The sequence below is a fragment of the Ranitomeya variabilis genome, chromosome 1 (assembly GCF_051348905.1).
Source record: "Ranitomeya variabilis isolate aRanVar5 chromosome 1, aRanVar5.hap1, whole genome shotgun sequence".
Lineage (NCBI taxonomy): Eukaryota > Metazoa > Chordata > Amphibia > Anura > Dendrobatidae > Ranitomeya > Ranitomeya variabilis.
In genome coordinates, this window is record NC_135232.1 from 841,739,553 (window position 1) to 841,759,332 (window position 19,780).

General features: G+C 42.6%; 2 protein-coding genes across 3 annotated transcripts in view; one reads left to right on the forward strand and one right to left on the reverse strand.

Annotated features, from left to right (window-relative positions):
* Nucleotides 1-14,154, reverse strand: part of LOC143787332 (UDP-glucuronosyltransferase 2A2-like) — a 312,401-nt gene extending 298,247 nt beyond the window's left edge. Inside the window, exon 1 of one of the 2 annotated variants that reach the window (XM_077275991.1) lies at nt 14,026-14,127. Coding sequence is in view for 1 of the 2 variants with exons in the window: in XM_077275998.1 (XP_077132113.1) it covers nt 14,026-14,101 (76 nt within the window). In the remaining variant the exon portion in view is untranslated. Of the gene's footprint in view, nt 1-14,025 lie in introns of both variants that reach the window. The other variant, XM_077275998.1, reaches the window with a different exon arrangement.
* The window catches only part of LOC143787380 (17-beta-hydroxysteroid dehydrogenase 13-like), a 67,404-nt gene extending 49,685 nt beyond the window's left edge, over nt 1-17,719 (forward strand). The window contains exons 6-7 of the mRNA XM_077276062.1: nt 14,117-14,233; nt 15,378-17,719. Coding sequence (XP_077132177.1) covers nt 14,117-14,233; nt 15,378-15,468 — 208 coding nt within the window. The 3' untranslated portion in view covers nt 15,469-17,719. The remainder of the gene's footprint in view (nt 1-14,116; nt 14,234-15,377) is intronic.
* Nucleotides 17,720-19,780: the final 2,061 nt, after the last annotated feature.

The following is a 19,780-nucleotide window of genomic DNA, read 5'->3' on the forward strand; positions in this document are numbered from 1 at the left end:
CACAAGTTTATTCCACATGTGTTAATTCATAGTTTTGATGCCTTCAGTGTGCATTTACAATTTTCATAGTCATGAAAATACAGAAAAATCTTTAAATGAGAAGGTGTGTCCAAACTTTTGGTCTGTACTGTATATTCAGAATCAGAATCATGTATTTACCAAAGAAAATTATCTTTTTTTACACGTTTAAAATTGACTTGTACCGGAACTTATTTTCTTTACACTTGTTTTTATTGAAAAGCTGCATATATTGCTCAGTGAGATGGGTTTGTAATTCAATTCGTGCTTTACAGAGTTCAGTGATAACATTAGTGCACTCTTCTTGATCACTGTGCTGTAATATGAGATACATTCATGGCATGCTCCATATTGGCTTGCTTCCAAGCTGCTAAATAGACTGTGTCATCACTCTATAGGAAAAAGGTCCCTATAATTGCGGCACACTGTTGCATTATACATAATATTTTGAGTAGTTAATAGTCTAAAAAGCCGTACTTCAAGTTCAGCAAGTGTTTCTACAAAATCACGTTTCGACATGCACCTGCATTTTCTCTCGTCTCATTTAGGCCAGATACTATACAGCGTTGGTTAGCGCCACTTGTTCCATTTCAGATTCCGTGCAAATTATAAATCTATCAACTACTTCTGTAGTAGCTCAGAATATTAGTACACCCTTGTAACGTTCTCACACTATCACAAATGATCACACATAGGGAAATTCAATTTTGTAGCTGCTTTACTTAATATGGTCCATTTTATATTTTCACAGTTTTCTTCTTAATAATTTTATTCAAAAAAGTATGTTTTTGGTCACATACCATTTATACGTATGCATTTATTTATGTAATCTTATGTTTAACCTGTGTACCTTTTTTCTTGACAAGCTTTATTTAATCTGACAAGGGAGGAACTATAAAATGGCGATCAGGAATAAGTAAATATTGCCGAAATTCCCATAGGTGATTTGTAGTTTTCAGTTCTCGTTCTCGTTCAGATTCTCGTTCTCTGGGGCGGCCTGTGGGGGTCTTTATGTGGTGCTCTGCTGACATATTCATCCTTATAAGCTTATGAAAGGTCACTGATCCTTCAGTGACCGTCTTCTTATTTTACATAATGCATTAATTTTAGCAAAATGGCGCCGGTGGTGGTGCATGTTCAGTAGCATATATAGCTTGCCGATAGATGATACTGCGTGTTATGACCTGTTGGTTAAGGAGCAACACTGTTATGACCTGGTAGTTAAGGAGCCACATGGGACGAGCTCTGAGGAGGTGGTATCTGTACTGACCGCAGTTCCTAATCCTAACACCAACACTAGAAATAGACGTGGGATGTTCCTGTCACTCCCTAGACACCTCGTCACAGCCTGAGAACTAACTACCCCTAAAGATGGAAACGGAAAGCTATCTTGCCTCAGAGAAAACCCCAAAAGGAAAGATAGCCCCCCACAAATATTGACTGTGAGTGGAGAGGGAAATGACATACACAGAAATGAAAACAGATTTTAGCAAAGGAGGCCAATACTAATCTAGATAGACAGAATAGAAAACGATACTGTGCGGTCAGTATTAAAAACTAAAAGTCCACGCAGAGTTTACAAAAATAATCTCCACACCGACTCACGGTGTGGAGGGCAAATCTGCTTCCCCAGAGCTTCCAGCTAGACTGAATATATCATGCTGACAAGCTGGACAAGAAAAAACCTAACATAAGCTGAGCAATAAAGTCCACAGCAAATGGACAATGAAAGAACTAGCAAAAACTTATCTTTTGCTGAAATGGACAGGCCATAAGAGAAATCCAAGGAGAGATCTGAATCCAACCCAGAAACATTGACAGCTGGCATTGACTAAAGACCAGAGCCAGGTTAAATAGCAAGCCAGGAGAGACGATCAGTGAAGGCAGCTGCTAATGCTAAACCCAAGGAGCAGCAGTTCCACTTGAAACCACCAGAGGGAGGCCAAGGGCAGAATTCACAAAAGTACCATTCACAACCACAGGAGGGAGCCCAAGAACGGAATTCACAACAGTACCCCCCCCTTGAAGAGGGGTCACCGAACCCTCACCAGAGCCCCCAGGCCGATCAGGACGAGCCAAGTGAAAAGCACGAACCAAATCGGCAGCATGGACATCGGAGGCAACAACCCAAGAATTATCCTCCTGGCCATAACCCTTCCACTTGACCAGATACTGAAGCTTCCGCCTCGAAAAACGAGAATCCAAAATCTTCTCCACCACATATTCCAACTCCCCCTCAACCAACACCGGAGCAGGAGGATCAACAGAGGGAACCATGGGCACCACATATCTCCGCAACAAAGATCTATGGAAAACATTATGGATGGAAAAAGAAGCTGGAAGGGCCAAACGAAAAGATACCGGATTGATAATTTCAGAAATCTTATAAAAACCAATAAAGCGAGGCTTGAACTTAGGGGAAGAAACCTTCATAGGAACATGACGAGAAGATAACCAAACTAAATCCCCAACACGAAGCCGGGGACCAACACACCGACGATGGTTAGCAAAGCGTTGAGCCTTTTCCTGAGACAACGTCAAATTGTCCACCACCTGAGTCCAAATTTGCTGTAACCTGTCCACCACAGAATCTACACCAGGACAGTCAGAAGGCTCAACCTGCCCCGAAGAAAAACGAGGATGAAAACCAAAGTTACAAAAAAAAGACGAAACCAAGGTAGCCGAACTAGCCCAATTATTAAGGGCAAACTCGGCCAACGGCAAGAAGGTCACCCAATCATCCTGATCAGCAGACACAAAGCATCTCAAATAGGTTTCCAAGGTCTGATTGGTTCGCTCAGTTTGGCCCATTTGTCTGAGGATGAAATGCTGAAGAAAAAGACAAATCAATGCCCATTCTAGCACAAAAGGACCGCCAAAACCTAGAAACAAACTGGGAACCTCTGTCAGACACAATATTCTCCGGAATGCCATGCAAACGAACCACATAATGAAAAAATAATGGAACCAAATCAGAGGAAGGCAACTTAGGCAAAGGTACCAAATGGACCATCTTAGAAAACCGATCACAAACCACCCAGATGACAGACATCTTCTGGGAAACAGGAAGATCCGAAATAAAATCCATGGAAATATGCGTCCAGGGCCTCTCAGGGACCGGCAAAGGCAAAAGCAACCCACTAGCACGAGAACAGCAAGGCTTAGCCCGGGCACAAGTCCCACAGGACTGCACAAAAAACGCACATCCCGCAACAAGGAAGGCCACCAAAAGGACCTAGCAACCAAATCTCTGGTACCAAAAATCCCAGGATGACCAGCCAATACTGAACAATGCACCTCAGAAATTACCTTACTAGTCCATCTATCAGGAACAAACAGTTTCCCCACTGGACAGCGGTCAGGTTTATCAGCCTGAAACTCCCGAAGCACCCGCCGTAAATCAGGGGAGATGGCAGAAAGAATCACCCCCTCCTTGAGAATACCAACCGGCTCAAGGACTCCCGGAGAATCAGGCAAAAATCTCCAAGAAAGGGCATCAGCCTTCACATTCTTAGATCCCGGAAGATACGAGACCACAAAATCAAAACGGGAGAAAAACAGAGACCATCGAGCTTGTCTAGGATTCAACCGCTTGGCAGACTCAAGGTAAATCAGATTCTTATGATCGGTCAAGACCACAATGCGATGCTTGGCTCCCTCAAGCCAATGTCGCCACTCCTCGAATGCCCACTTCATAGCCAACAACTCCCGATTGCCGACATCATAATTACGCTCAGCAGGCGAAAACTTTCTGGAGAAGAAGGCACACGGTTTCATCAAAGAGCCATCAGAACTTCTCTGAGACAAAACAGCCCCTGCCCCAATCTCAGAAGCGTCAACCTCAACCTGAAAAGGGAGAGAAACATCTGGCTGACGCAACACAGGGGCAGAAGTAAAACGACGTTTAAGCTCCTGAAAGGCCTCAACAGCCGCAGAGGACCAATTCATCACATCAGCGCCCTTCTTCGTCAAATCGGTAAGGGGCTTAACCACACTGGAAAAGTTAGCAATAAAGTGGCGATAAAAATTAGCAAAGCCCACAAATTTCTGAAGGCTCTTCACAGATGTGGGTTGAGTCCAATCATGAATGGCCTGGACCTTAACAGGATCCATTTCAATAGCCGAGGGAGAAAAAATTAAACCCAAAAAAGAAACCTTCTGAACTCCAAAAAGGCACTTAGACCCCTTCACAAACAACGCATTAGCACGAAGGATCTGAAATACCATCCTGACCTGCTTCACATGACACTCCCAATCATCGCAAGAAAACCAAAATATCATCCAAATATACAATCATGAATTTATCAAGATAATTCCGGAAGATATCATGCATGAAGGACTGAAACACAGATGGAGCATTAGAGAGCCCGAATGGCATCACAAGGTATTCAAAATGGCCTTCGGGCGTGTTAAATGCTGTTTTCCATTCGTCACCCTGTTTAATACGAACAAGATTATACGCCCCTCGAAGGTCAATCTTAGTAAACCAACTAGCCCCCTTAATCCGAGCAAACAAATCAGAAAGCAAAGGTAAAGGGTACTGGAATTTGACCGTGATCTTATTGAGAAGGCGATAATCTATACAGGGTCTCAAGGAGCCATCCTTCTTGGCAACAAAAAAGAATCCCGCTCCCAACGGTGACGAAGACGGGCGGATATGCCCCTTCTCCAAAGACTCCTTAACATAACTCCGCATAGCGGCATGCTCTGGCACAGACAGATTGAAAAGTCGGCCCTTAGGAAACTTACAGCCAGGAATCAAGTTAATAGCACAATCACAGTCCCTATGAGGAGGAAGGGAGCTGGACTTGGGCTCATCAAATATATCCTGGAAGTCCGACAAAAACTCAGGAACCTCAGAAGAGGGGGAAGAGAAAATTGACATCAAAGGTACATCACTATGTATCCCTTGGCAACCCCAACTAGTCACCGACATAGATTTCCAATCCAGCACTGGATTATGTACCTGTAACCATGGAAAACCCAGCACAACAACATCATGCAAATTATGCAACACCAAAAAGCGACAATCTTCCTGATGTGCTGGAGCCATGTACATGGTCAACTGTGTCAAGTACTGAGATTTATTCTTGGCCAATGGCATAGCATCAATCCCCCTTAAGGGAATAGGGCTCTGCAAAGGCTCCAAGGAAAAACCACAGTGTTTGGCGAACTCTAAGTCCATTAAGTTCAGGGCAGCGCCTGAATCCACAAATGCCATAACAGAAAAGGATGATAATGAGCAAATCAGGGTAACAGACAAGAGAAATTTAGGCTGTACAGTACTAATGGCAACAGACCTAGCGACCCTCTTAGTACGCTTAGGGCAATCAGAAATAGCATGAACAGAATCACCACAGTAAAAACACAGCCCATTCTGACGTCTGAATTCCTGCCATTCTGCTTTAGTCAAAATCCTATCACATTGCATAGGCTCAGGACTCTGCCCAGAGGACACCGCCATATGGTGCACCACCTTGCGCTCGCGCAGGCGCCGATCAATCTGAATGGCCAAAGACATTTATTCGTTCAAACCAGCAGGCGTGGGGAACCCCACCATAACATCTTTAAGGGCTTCAGAAAGACCCTTTCTGAAAATTGCTGCCAGGGCATACTCATTCCATTTTGTGAGCACAGACCACTTTCTAAATCTCTGGCAGTATACTTCTGCCGCTTTCTGACCCTGACACAGAGCCAGCAAGGTTTTTTCAGCCTGATCCACAGAATTAGGTTCGTCATACAGCAATCCGAGCGCTTGACAAAATGCGTCTACATTGAGCAATGCAGGATTCCCTGACTCAAGGGAGAATGCCCAGTCCTGCGGGTCTCCACGTAGCAGAGAAATGACAATCATCACCTGCTGAATGGGGTCACCAGAGGAACGGGGTCTCAAAGCAAAAAACAATCTGCAGTTATTTTTAAAGTTCAAAAATTTGGATCTATCCCCAAAAAACATATCAGGAATAGGAATTCTAGGCTCTAAAACCGGGGTCTGAACAACATAATCTTGGATACTCTGTACCCTTGCAGCGAGTTGATCCACACGAGAGAACAAACCTTGAACCTCCATGTCAGCACCAGAATCCTGAACCACCCAGAGATTAAGGGGAAAAAAAAAGACAAAACAAACTGCACAGAAGAAAAAAAAAATGGCTCAGAACTTTTCTTTTCCCTCTTTTGAGATGCATTCAACACATTACCGGCCAGCTGTACTGTTATGACCTGGTGGTTAAGGAGCAACACTGTTATGACCTGGTGGTTAAGGAGCCACATGGGACGAGCTCTGAGGAGGTGGTATCTGTACTGACCGCAGTTTCTAATCCTAACACCAACACTAGAAATAGCCGTGGGATGTTCCTGTCACTCCCTAGACACCTCGTCACAGCCTGAGAACTAACTACCCCTAAAGATGGAAACGGAAAGCTATCTTGCCTCAGAGAAAACCCCAAAAGGAAAGAAAGCCCCCCACAAATATTGACTGTGAGTGGAGAGGGAAATGACATACACAGAAATGAAAACAGATTTTAGCAAAGGAGGCCAATACTAACCTAGATAGACAGAATAGAAAAGGATACTGTGCGGTCAGTATTAAAAACTAAAAGTCCACGCAGAGTTTACAAAAATAATCTCCACACCGACTCACGGTGTGGAGGGCAAATCTGCTTCCCCAGAGCTTCCAGCTAGACTGAATATATCATGCTGGCAAGCTGGACAAGAAAAAAACCTAACATAAGCTGAGCAATAAAGTCCACAGCAAATGGACAACGAAAGAACTAGCAAAAACTTATCTTTTGCTGAAATGGACAGGCCATAAGAGAAATCCAAGGAGAGATCTGAATCCAACCCAGAAACATTGACAGCTGGCATTGACTAAAGACCAGAGCCAGGTTAAATAGCAAGCCAGGAGAGACGATCAGTGAAGGCAGCTGCTAACGCTAAACCCAAGGAGCAGCAGTTCCACTTGAAACCACCAGAGGGAGCCCAAGGGCAGAATTCCCAAAAGTACCATTCACAACCACAGGAGGGAGCCCAAGAACGGAATTCACAACAACTGCGCAAGCGCCGCCACTAGCGCCATTTTGTTGCAGGAAAAATTTTTTGGCTGCAGCAAAATGGTGTAGGCGGAGCATGCACAGTAAGTAGCATCTATCGCTTGCCGATAGATACTTCTGCGCAGGCGCCACCATTGGTGTCATTTTGTTGGAGGAAAAAAATTTGGCTGTAGCAATATGGCGCCAATGGCGGCGCATGCACAGTAGCATCTATCCCTAGCTGATAGATGTTACTACGCTAGTGCCCCCATCTGCGCCATTTTGTTGGAGGAAAAAAAATTTGGCTGTAGCAAAATGGCGGTGGCGGCGGCGCTTGTCAGTAGCATCTTTTGTCAATCGGTAGAGGCTACTGCGCATGCCCTGCTATTGGTGCCATTTTGCTAAAGTTAATTTTTTTTTTCAAAACCAACACTATTACATGCATTATGTAAAATAGGAGGCAGGTCAGTGAGGGATCATTGACCTGTCATAAACCCATAAGGATGAATATGTAAGCAGAGCACCGCAAAAAGAACGCCACACAGGCTGCTCTGACTCATGAGAATCTCATTAACTGCAAACTGCAAATACAGATTAAATAACAACCACAAGACGGATTTCATCAACCAAGGTATCATTTTAATCAGCATAACATCACCATCCTGACACTGTGTGCAGGTTACTGTGAACAATCCTGCTGACAGGTTCACTTTAAAAGGAGGTTAAAAGATCCCCTTTGACAGGATTGACCACAATTGTAATCATGGGTGTCAATCATTGCCATGGTACCCTGAGGTCATCTAATGACCCCAGTGTTTGGTGGCTTGTTACACTCAGCTATAAGAAGAGTCTAAGGCTACTTTTACACATCAGTTTTTTGACGGCAGGCACAATCTGGCGAATTTTGAAAAAAATGGATCCGGCAAAAGTTGCCACCGGATCTGTTTTTTTCTCATAGACTTGTATTAGTGACGGATTGGAACGGATTGTCTCACGTTTCATCACCGGATCCGTCGAAAATTGTTTTTCCAGAGGCTGGAGAAAACAGACATAGGAACGTTTTTTGTGTCCGTCGAAAAAACTCGTTAGTTATAATGGAACCCAATGGCGCCGGATCCGTCAAATGATGGAATCTGGCGACGGATTCCGTTTTTTTAAACTAAGCATGCGTTTTCCATTCTGGAGTCACTCTCTCTCTCTCCTCCCTGGATCAGCTAGCTGGATCCCGCTAAAAAACGGATCCGTCGCATCAGTTTTCCATGATTTGCGACGGATCCGTTTTTTAAAAAATTAACCGGATTGAGCCTGATGGCAAAAAACTGATGTGTGAAAGTAGCCTAACAGGCTATGTCACTGAGTCATTGACACATCTCCAGCACTGCAGTACACGAGTACTGCCATGCATGAGACCAACGATCAAAGTGAAAAATATTCATGTCCCACAGTAGAACTAATTTAAAAAGTAAAACGAAAGTTAATTAAAATATGTAAAAATGTAAAAAAACAAAACGCACAAAAATCACGAAAAACCCATTCGCTACTAAAAACGCAGCCTTAGTGATAAAACAAAAATAAACAAGTACGCATAATTGGTATCACTGCATCCGGGAAGACCCGATCTACAAATCTGACATATTATTTATTCCATATGGCAAACATTGTAAAAAAAAATAACAAGCACACCAAAATAAGTGGCTTTTTCATCATACTAACACACAAAAATTGAATAAAACTATGTAAAAAAATTGTATAAATTAAAACACCAAACCATCCAGCAAAAGACAAGCCCTAATATGGTTAATCCGATGCGTGGATATTCTTCCTCCCGCTCTATGAATGTCCACTAAAACCAGGCCATAATATAACTTTCAATAAACTGACCCAACACATAGTGTGCTGAAGGAAACGATTCTGGTTTTACATCATTCGCAGTGACACGTATCTCCCCTCCATCACTACACCAGTGACTCTGTCACAGCATTCATAATCTATCCCAGACAAATTTTCCGCCCCAAAAATCAAATAGCCTGTCATGTGCCCAAACAGCAGTTTTTGACCAGATAAGGTGTAGCATCAAGTTAGAGAGAAATTGCTTAACACACTAAGGGATCCATATTCTCCTATTATCCATTGTGAAAACGACAAATTTGGGGCTAAAACAACATTTTAGTGGAAAAAAAAGTAAATTTTCGCTTTCACACCTACATTGTAAAAAGTTCTGTCACGCATCTATGGGTTCAACATTCTCAACATAGTCCTAGATTTATTGCTTGATGGGCCTAGTTTACAAAATATGGTCAATTTTATGGGTTTCTGCTGTTTTGGTACATCAGGGGCTCTGCAAATGTGACATGGTGTCTGCAATCTATTCCAGCCAAGTTTACATTCCAAATACCAAATGTTGCTTTTTCCCTTTCGAGCCCTGCATTGACTTTGTGGGGTATCATCACGTGCCCAAAAGATGGTGAATACATATCTGTGGGGTCCCTTTTTTGTGTTTCCTCTCGTAGAAGTGAAAAATTTGGGGATGAAGCAATATTTTTGTAAAGAAAAAAAATTAAAATATTAGTGCATGTGGGTTAAAAATGCTCACTATACCCTTGCGTAAAGTCCTTGAGGGGTGTAGTTTACAAAATGGTGTAATTTTTTGTGGTTTCTACGGTTTATGCACCTTAAAGGCACTGCAAATGCGACATAGTGCCCGCTATATACAGTGCCTACAAGTAGTATTCAACCCCCTGCAGATTTAGCAGGTTTACACGTTTGGAATTAACTTGGCATTGTGACATTTGGACTGTAGATCAGCCTGGAAGTGTGAAATGCACTGCAGCAAAAAAGAATGTTGTCATTTCTTTGTTTATTTTTTTTAAATTGTGAAAAGTTTTTTCAGAGGGTCATTTATTATTCAACCCCTCAACCCACCAGAATTCTGTTTGGTTCCCCTAAAGTATTAAGAAGTAGTTCAGGCACAAAGAACAATGAGCTTCACATGTTTGGATTAATTATCTCTTTTTCCAGCCTTTTCTGACTATTTAAGACCCTCCCCAAACTTGTGAACAGCACTCATACATGGTCAACATGGGAAAGACAAAGGAGCATTCCAAGGCCATCAGAGACAAGATCGTGGAGGGTCACAAGGCTGGCAAGGGGTACAAAACCCTTTCCAAGGAGTTGGGCCTACCTGTCTCCACTGTTGGGAGCATCACCCGGAAGTGGAAGGCTTATGGAACTACTGTTAGCCTTCCACGGCCTGGACAGCCTTTGAAAGTTTCCTCCCGTGCCGAGGCCAGGCTTGTCCGAAGAGTCAAGGCTAACCCAAGGACAACAAGGAAGGAGCTCCAGGAAGATCTCATGGCAGTGGGGACATTGGTTTCAGTCAATACCATAAGTAACGTACTCCACAGCAATGGTCTCCGTTCCAGACGAGCCCGTAAGGTACCTTTACTTTCAAAGCGTCATGTCAAGGCTCGTCTACAGTTTGCTCATGATCACTTGGAGGACTCTGAGACTGACTGGTTCAAGGTTCTCTGGTCTGATGAGACCAAGATCGAGATCTTTGGTGCCAACCACACACGTGACATTTGGAGACTGGATGGCACTGCATACGACCCCAAGAATACCATCCCTACAGTCAAGCATGGTGGTGGCAGCATCATGCTGTGGGGCTGTTTCTCAGCCAAGGGGCCTGGCCATCTGGTCCGCATCCATGGGAAGATGGATAGCACGGCCTACCTGGAGATTTTGGCCAAGAACCTCCGCTCCTCCATCAAGGATCTTAAGATGGGTCGTCATTTCATCTTCCAACAAGACAACGACCCAAAGCACACAGCCAAGAAAACCAAGGCCTGGTTCAAGAGGCAAAAAATCAAGGTGTTGCAGTGGCCTAGTCAGTCTCCTGACCTTAACCCAATTGAAAACTTGTGGAAGGAGCTCAAGATTAAAGTCCACATGAGACACTCAAAGAACCTAGATAACTTGGAGAAGATCTGCATGGAGGAGTGGGCCAAGATAACTCCAGAGACCTGTGCCGGCCTGATCAGGTCTTATAAAAGACGGTTATTAGCTGTAATTGCAAACAAAGGTTATTCCACAAAATATTAAACCTAGGGGTTGAATAATAATTGACCCACACTTTTATGTTTAAAATTTATAAAAATTATCTGAGCAACAAAACTTTTTGGTTTGTAAGATTTATGCATCTGTTAATAAATCCTGCTCTTGTTTGAAGTTTGAAGGCTCTAACTTATTTGCATCTTATTAAACCTGCTAAATCTGCAGGGGGTTGAATACTACTTGTAGGCATTGTATTTCATCCAAATATGTGTTCTATAATTCAAATGGTGCTACTCCCCTTCCAAGCCCATCTGTTTGTCCAAACAGAGGTTTCTGACCACGTGGCCTATCGGTGCGCTCAGGAGAAACTAGGTAATACATTTTGGGAGTCCATTTTCTTGTGCTATTCCTTGTAAAAGGTAAAAAAAATTGGGGCTAAAGCAACATTTTAGAGTTAAAATTACAATTTTTTTTTTTCATTCCACTGTGCAGTTTTTAAGATGGTATCACTTTTGGGTCATGTTCAATATATAGGCTTCTCAAAGTCCATTTAAATTTGAATATGTTTCTAAAGAAATCGGTTTTGTATATGTCTTGGAAAAAGAAAACAACTGAAAATTGCTGCTAAACTTTTAACCCTTTTAAAATCCCAACAGAACAAGATGACGTTTGAAAAATGATGCAGATGTAAAGTAGACACATGGGAAATGTTATGAATTAATTATTTTATACAGCATGACTAACTGGTGTAAGGATATAAAAATTGAAAGTTTGAAAATTGCGAATTTTTCAACATATTCACCAAAATGTAGATATTTTCACAAATAAATGCAAATCATATCAACCTAAATTTACCAATAACATAAAGTACAGTGTGTCTCGAAAAATCAGTTTCAACATCACTGGATACATTTAAGGGTATGTGTCCACGTTCAGGATTGCATCAGGATTTGGTCAGGATTTTCCATCAGTATTTGTAAGCCAAAACCAGGAGTGGGTGATAAATGCAGAAGTTGGGCATATGTTTCTATTATACTTTTCCTCTAAGTGTTCCTCTCCTGGTTTTGGCTTACAAATACTGATGGAAAATCCTGACCAAATCCTGATGCAATCCTGAACGTGGACACATACCCTAAGTGTTCCAGAGTTGTTGCCACACGAAGGGACACTTGTCAAATTTCCAAAATTTGGCCTGGTCAATAAGGGGTTAATTATCTGCCTGGCTTCTTTTTCAAATAAGAGCTTGTGTCTATCATCTCCTTGTGATGGGAGTGGAACATACCCAAATCCAGTAAACATGGCTGCAATTTATCTCCTGCATACGTTTTATCAGACATGTTCCACCCATGCTTGTACCAATGGACCGATAATGTTCTCTAAGACATTCAAAAAGAAATCTACCGTATTTTCCGGCGTATAAGACGACTTTTTAACCCCTGAAAATCTTCTTAAAAGTCGGAGGTCGTCTTATACGCCGGGTATCGCCTGTGTATATGGTGGGTGGGGGCGGGGAGTGGTCCTGATGACGACGAGGGGCGTCTCACAGGAAAGTGAGTATCCCCCATTACCTCATCGTAGCGCTGCAGCGTGGGGTCTCTGCTGGGAGCGGCGGCTGCTGTGCTGTGGGGCGGCGGGTCCTCTTCTGCAGTGTGGGGCCTCTGTACTGTGGGGCGGCGGCGTATCTTCATGCAGTCGGGGCTCCTCCGGCATCTCCTTAAAGCCCGGAGGCCCCGCTGGCAGCTCCATCGGTACAATGCGGTGGCCTCCGGGAAAATGGCCGCTGCTCAGATTCAGATCTCGTGTCCCGAGATCTCGGGACGAGATCTGAATCTGAGCATGCGCCGCCCCCAGCGGCCATTTGCCCGGAGGCCACCGCATCGCACCTATTGAGCTGCCTCCGGGAAAATGGCCGCTGCTCAGATTCAGATCTCGTCTCCCGAGATTTCGGGACGAGATCTGAATCTGAGCAGCGGCCATTTTCCCGGAGGCCACCGCATTGTACCGAGCTGCCAGCGGGGCCTCCGGGCTTTAAGGAGATGCCGGAGGAGCCCTGACTGCATGAAGATACGCCGCCGCCGCCCCACAGCACAGAGGCCCCACACTGCAGAAGAGGAGCCGCCGCCCCACAGCACAGCAGCCGCCGCTCCCAGCAGAGACCACACGCTGCAGCGCTACGATGAGGTAATGGGGGATACTCACTTTCCTGTGAGACGCCCCCTCGTTGTCATCAGGACCACTCTTCCCCCCCCAAAAGGCACATATTCACCGGCCCTATAAGACGACATATGGTGTATAAGAAGACCCCCGACTTTTAAGAAGATTTTATATTTTAACTGGTAAAGTTGGGGGATCGTCTTATACGCCCAGTCGTCTTATACACCGGAAAATACGGTAATTGTTTTCCCAATACAATAAAAGCTACAGAGGTCAAAAATTTGTGTAACATGACAGATCATGTTATACCTGAAATGAACTGTCTTATTTTATGTGTGGCTGATCCCATTTGTATCAATGGAGTGATTAAATGGTGATCACAAAAAGAGCAGTGACCACATCAGAAGTTACCTTCTGGTTTGGGCATCATGAATCAAATGGCAGTCAATTGGTGGATATAGAACAGAGAGGACAGCTAGGTTCCTGTGTGTCTTGTATCCATACTCACTGACCAAAGCCAACTCCAAAATGACTGACATTATTAAGAAGAATACATTATATACTGTAAATTATTATTTATCCGGAGTGATGCTGTAGACTACGACCTTGTCAGACATGGAGGATTTGTTGCAGATTTTTGGCACAGTACAATACATGACAATAGGATTATCACATCCCCATCCATGTGCAGCAGATATGAAGACATGCAGAATATTTTAATATCTTAATATACACCACTGTAGATTACTTATAGCATATCTGGACTCACCTAAAGGAAGAAATGCATTTATTCTTTTTGCAGGACTTGTTTTATCAGACCTTCTTAGCTCTCTCAGATAAAACATTCCATTTATTTTCAGATTTGCTCCCGTGCTATTGCCTGTAGATGTAGCAAAGACATTGGTGGATGGTATTTTAATTAATAAGAAGATGATTTATATCCCATCTTTTATGTCACTGATTGGAGTGCTGGACCTGTAAGTATCAGATAAAATTCCATTAATGGTAGTTGTGTTCAGAAGTGAAACTATATTACTGATTTTTTTTTACCATGAAAAAGGTGGCATCTATGACCTGACAGGTTGTAGGATGATAACCAGAGATTCATGAGAAAGGTATCTTTACATGGATCTGCCACTTATAATACCGTAATCTAATATGCAATGTAGTGTTATGATTCTTTAATATCAAAAAATGTCCCAAAGTGTACCTATGGCACTTAAAACAATATTATAAACACATACTCTGCCCATACCATAAAGATCCAGAGTAAGGCCGGGGTCACACTTGTGAGTGCAATGTGAGAAACTCGCACGAGTCTCTCGCATCAATACCCGGCACTGCCGCCGGCACTTGGGACCAGAGTGTTCAGCTACATACAGCTGCACACTCCGGTCCTGAGTGCCGGCGGCAGTGCCGGGTATTGATGTGAGAGACCCGTGCGAGTTTCTCACATTGCACTTGCAAGTGTGACCCCGGCCTAAAGAAGAGAACCATTTCATTAAAGCCCATAAATTATTTATTAGAAAATAGAATAAAACAAATAAATATTGAAAGAGAGTGCCCAGTAAGGTACTTCTATTCACATGGGGTATCCAACATTAAGCAAAAAACAATAGTAGAAAAGGGTACTTAACCAGGTCAGCATATATAGAAACCAGCTACATAGCGCAATGTGAAACTAAACAACAGATGTGAACAATATCGTAAAATTGGAAGATTAATAAAACTCCCAATATGGAGGTATATACTGGCAGCTAGTAACTGTTCTCACTGGAATACAGACAGAATATCAATGGTTTAGGGTCTGGTGGAAAAGGACCCTATAGCATAACTCAGTAGTAATACATAACATAAGTTGATAATCCTAATGTGGGTAATAGAACACTACAAGGGGACTGTGGTAAGTAAAATAATTCATGTACACAATACATATGTATGGGCAATGCAGGAAATCAGACAAGAGGAAAATACAGATGAGTGAGATGTCTGAGGAGCAATCAAGTGATGCAGGATGTAAGCAGCATCCACCTCACCCCGACGTGCGTTTCGCCATTGGCTTCTGCTGGGGGCATCTTGTAGTCTTAAAATAATATATATATCTGCTTCCTTTTCTTACAGGTTCCTACCAGAACGTGCCTTGAAGGCTTTGAGTGCGTTCCAAAGAGTACAGTTTGAAGCTAAAGTACGGAGCGTTGACAAAGACAAGTAGACTCAGATAAAATTGCAGTATTTGACTGTTTACTTAATTGTAACCTAATTAGGGATCAGGTGATAACATTTACAGTGGGGGAAAGAATTATTTGATCCCTTGCTGATTTTGTAAGTTTGCCCACTGACAAAGACATGAACAGTCTATAATTTTAAGGGTAGGTTAATTTTAACATTGAGAGATAGAATATCAAAAATAAAATCCAGAAAATCACATTGTATAAATTATATAAATTTATTTGCATTTTGAAGTGAGAAATAAGTATTTGATCCCTCTGTCAAACAAGACTTAATACTTGGTGACAAAACCCGTGTTGGCAAGCACAGCAGTCAGAAGTTTTTTGTAGTTGATACTGAGGTTTGCGCACATGTCAGGAGAAATTTTGGTCCACTCCTCTTTTCAGATTATCTCTAAATCATTAAGATTTTGAGACTGTCGCTTGACAACTTAGAGCTTCAACTCCCTCTGTAAGTTTTCTATGGGATTGTGGTCTGGAGACTGGCTAGGCCACTGCATGACCTTAATGTGCTTCTTTTTGAGCAACTCCTTTGTTGCCTTGGCTGTATGTTTTGGGTCATTGTCTTACTGGAAGATCCAGCCACGACCCATTTTTATGATCTCTCACCTTCCTCATAATCAAGGATACACTACGAGGTGAGATTTTGCATGATGCCCCCGATCGATGTAGATTGACAAGCATTTTGTATTTCTTCCATTTTCTTACTATTGCACCAACAGTTGTCTCTTTCTCACCCAGCGTCTTACTTATGGTTCTGTAGCCCATTCCAGCTTTGTGCAGATCTATGATCTTGTCCCTGACAATTTATACAATGTGATTTTCTGGATTTTATTTTTGATATTCTATCTCTCAATGTTAAAATAAACCTACCTTTAAAATTATAGACTGTTCATGTCTTTGTCAGTGGACAAACTCGGCAAGGGATCAAATACTTATTTCCTCAACTCTATAGGACTGAAATCTTCTATCAAGAAAAAATATTACCAGAAAATAACCTACTATTTAAATGTGACTGTTGTTTCAATAACATTTGCATACATCACAAGTACAAGGGTATAAAATAAACTCTATAATATACTCGTATCTTATCAGAGAAATCAGCATTTTTCTACACTTATGAGCCCCTCCCTCCCCCTTGAAGTCATCATCCACTCTAAAAGAAAAAGAAAGCTAAAATCTATACTTTGACCAAACTTGTATTAACCAAGACTGACTTCCAGCCCAGTGAGGTATCAGATTACAGCTCCAATTATACCCTACTGAGAGGCGAGGGGTAAGAGGAGTTAGGAACACTCAGCAAAGTGAGAGACAAGCAGACAGACACAGGTCCTGCTACAGCTTATAGTAAATGTATTTCATTTCAGTGCTGGATCCACAGCCACACAGCTCAGTACTGCTGTATATTGTCTTCCATACTGTTGCTGCTACATGTGAGATAAAGAGGTAAAAGATGCACTCCCTCTGATTCTGTATGTTTTTTTATGGGAGACATCATAGCTGCTAGTTTCCACTCATCAGCTTAGAGAGTGCTGTACGTTAGAGATAGAGTCTACAAAGAGAAAAAATGCAAAAAAAACCCAAATCATATAATGGCCTGAAATAGTGTTAATCCTCATACATATGACAGTTTATTCTGAAAAGATAGGTATGATTTAACTCATTAGCTGATGAATAATTCTGGACATTTTTCACCTTGGGAATGGAGAACAAATTTTATACTTGTGACATATGCTTCCCATAAACACAAAAAAATTTAAATGAATTAGAAAATATCTACTCCCCTATCCATATTATTATTAAAGGTGAGCACCAAACAAATTGTCAAACACGTCATGCAGTTTACACCCACAACCACCTTCATTCAGGTTTGTTGAACGTGGCAATTATGCAATTTAAAATGTCATTGTTTCGTAAGTAGCTTCATGTAAGTGTCCATCGTGTCCATATCTATGGTTTTATTAAGTTAGTTACCAAAACTGCCTGTTGTAATGAAAGCTTGGCATGAGGTGGAGTGGGATTGGGACAGTGTGGACATACTAGAATATGTATGAGATTGTATTTTTCCCGACTTTCGAAAGCAGGATTTCAATTGTGGTGCATTGTCATACTGATATAATGTGCTATGCTTGCAGTTTCTGCATTTTTGGTGTTTTGGGCTTTTTATAATCTTTTTTTAATGCTTTTATTGAGGTGGGATAGAATTATGAATAATAAAGATGTTTTGAAAATGACTGGAAATAGTGTGTTCTATGGTTGCAATACAAGGATAAGAAATATAGAAGAATTGTTCTCTCACCATCTGGTTACCGTGACCTTGTCACTCTATGGGGTGTCCCTGGATCATGATCATGGTCACTGATATAAAAGAAAGCAAAACTGGAATTTGAGGACATGGCCTTACTTGATTTTATCAGCAACCAGGAGTTACGCAATTAAAAGTGCACTTTATTAATTACCGTATATACTCGAGTAAAAGCCGACCCAAATATAAGCCGAAGCACCTAATTTTACCACAAAAAAATGGGAAAACTCGAGTATAAGCCTGGTATGCATAGCCCCCTCATCCCTATCCTGGTATGCATGGCCTCCTCATCCCTATCCTGGTATGCATTGCCTCCTCATCCCTATATCCTGGTATGCATAGCCCCCCTCATCCCCATTTTTGTATGCATGGTTCCCTCAGCCCCATCCTTTTATGCATGACCCCCTCATCCCTATTCTGGTATGCATGGCCCCCTCATCCCCATCCTTGTATGCATGGTCCCCTCATCCCTATCCTGGTATGCATGGCCCCCTCATGCCCATCCTGGTATGCATGACCCCCTCATCCCCATCCTGGCATGCATGGTCTTCTCATCCCTATCCTGGTATGCATGGCCCACTCATCCCCATCCTTGTATGACCTCCTCATCCCCATCTTTGTATGCATAGCCCCCATATCTCTATCCTGGTATGCATGGCCACCTTATCCTTATCCTGGTATGTAGGTGCTCCATCACAAAGACATAAAAAAATAAACCATCCTACTTACCTTCCTGCGCTCCCTCGCAGCATCTTGCTCCGATGCCAGCAGCTGATTTATGCTTGTAAGCAGAGCAGGGCAATGACATCATGCACTGCCTACAAGTAGAGGACAGCTGCCAGAATACTCACTGCTCTCCATGCTGGGAGTATGTGTGTGGAGAGCAGTGAATATTCATTGCTCATTAATAGTGGCACAGTAACCTCAGCCGCTGACTTGCTGCAGCGGCCGGGCGATCACGTTTGCCCACTACTAAAGGGAATGAATATTCACTGCTCTCCACACCTATGGGAGTGGAGAGCAGTGAATATTCATTCCCTTAAGTTGCGGGCACACGTGACCGCCCGGACGCTGTAGGAAGCTGGCTGCTGCGACTACTGTGACCGCTATTAAAGAAAAATGAATATTCACTGCGATCACAGTGAATATTCATTTCTCTTTAGCAGCGGGTACAGGTGTTAGCTGCAGCAGCTGGCTCCTTCTTCCGGTGACCCGCTGCTCTGCCGCTGCCGCTTCCCCTCCGTCTTCTGGGACCCTGATTTGAGTATAAGATGAGGGGGGTAGCTTTTTTAGCATAAAAAAAGTGCTGAAAAACTGGGCATATACTCGAGCATATACGGTAGTTATAATAGGGACTCTCAAGCCTACCCTAGTGGAACTCAGCACCCATGCACCAATTCAGCATTGTTCATCTGCATGGTGGAGTAAAAAGTGCCTGATACATTAACCTCTTCACCCCAAGCCTGTTTTCACCTTCCTGACCAGGACATATTTTACAATTCTGACCAGTGTTACTTTATGAGGTAATAACTCTGGAACGCTTAAACGGATCCCAGTGATTCTGAGAATGATTTTTTATGACACATTGCACTTCATGTTGGTTTTTTTTAATCAAGTAAACTTATTGAAGCAACTGACAGTACAAAGATCATAACAGTGCAAAATTTACATTTGTAATATATTCCTTAATCACTAAAATAATATTGATGTACATACCACTGTTAATAAAACTGAACTCCTCCTCCCATTAACTCAGAATCCCCACCACACCTCAAGGGACCAACCCTCCCCCCTTTGGTTCATGAAAAGCTTTTCACAGATAAATCCGAACTGTGAATCCAAACTACAGTATAATGCATTATCCATGTATACAGTGGGGAAAATTAGTATTTGATACACTGCCGATTTTGCAAGTTTTCCCACCTATAAAGAATGGAGAGGTCTGTAATCTTTATCGTAGGTACACTTCAACTGTGAGTTTTCCCACCTAT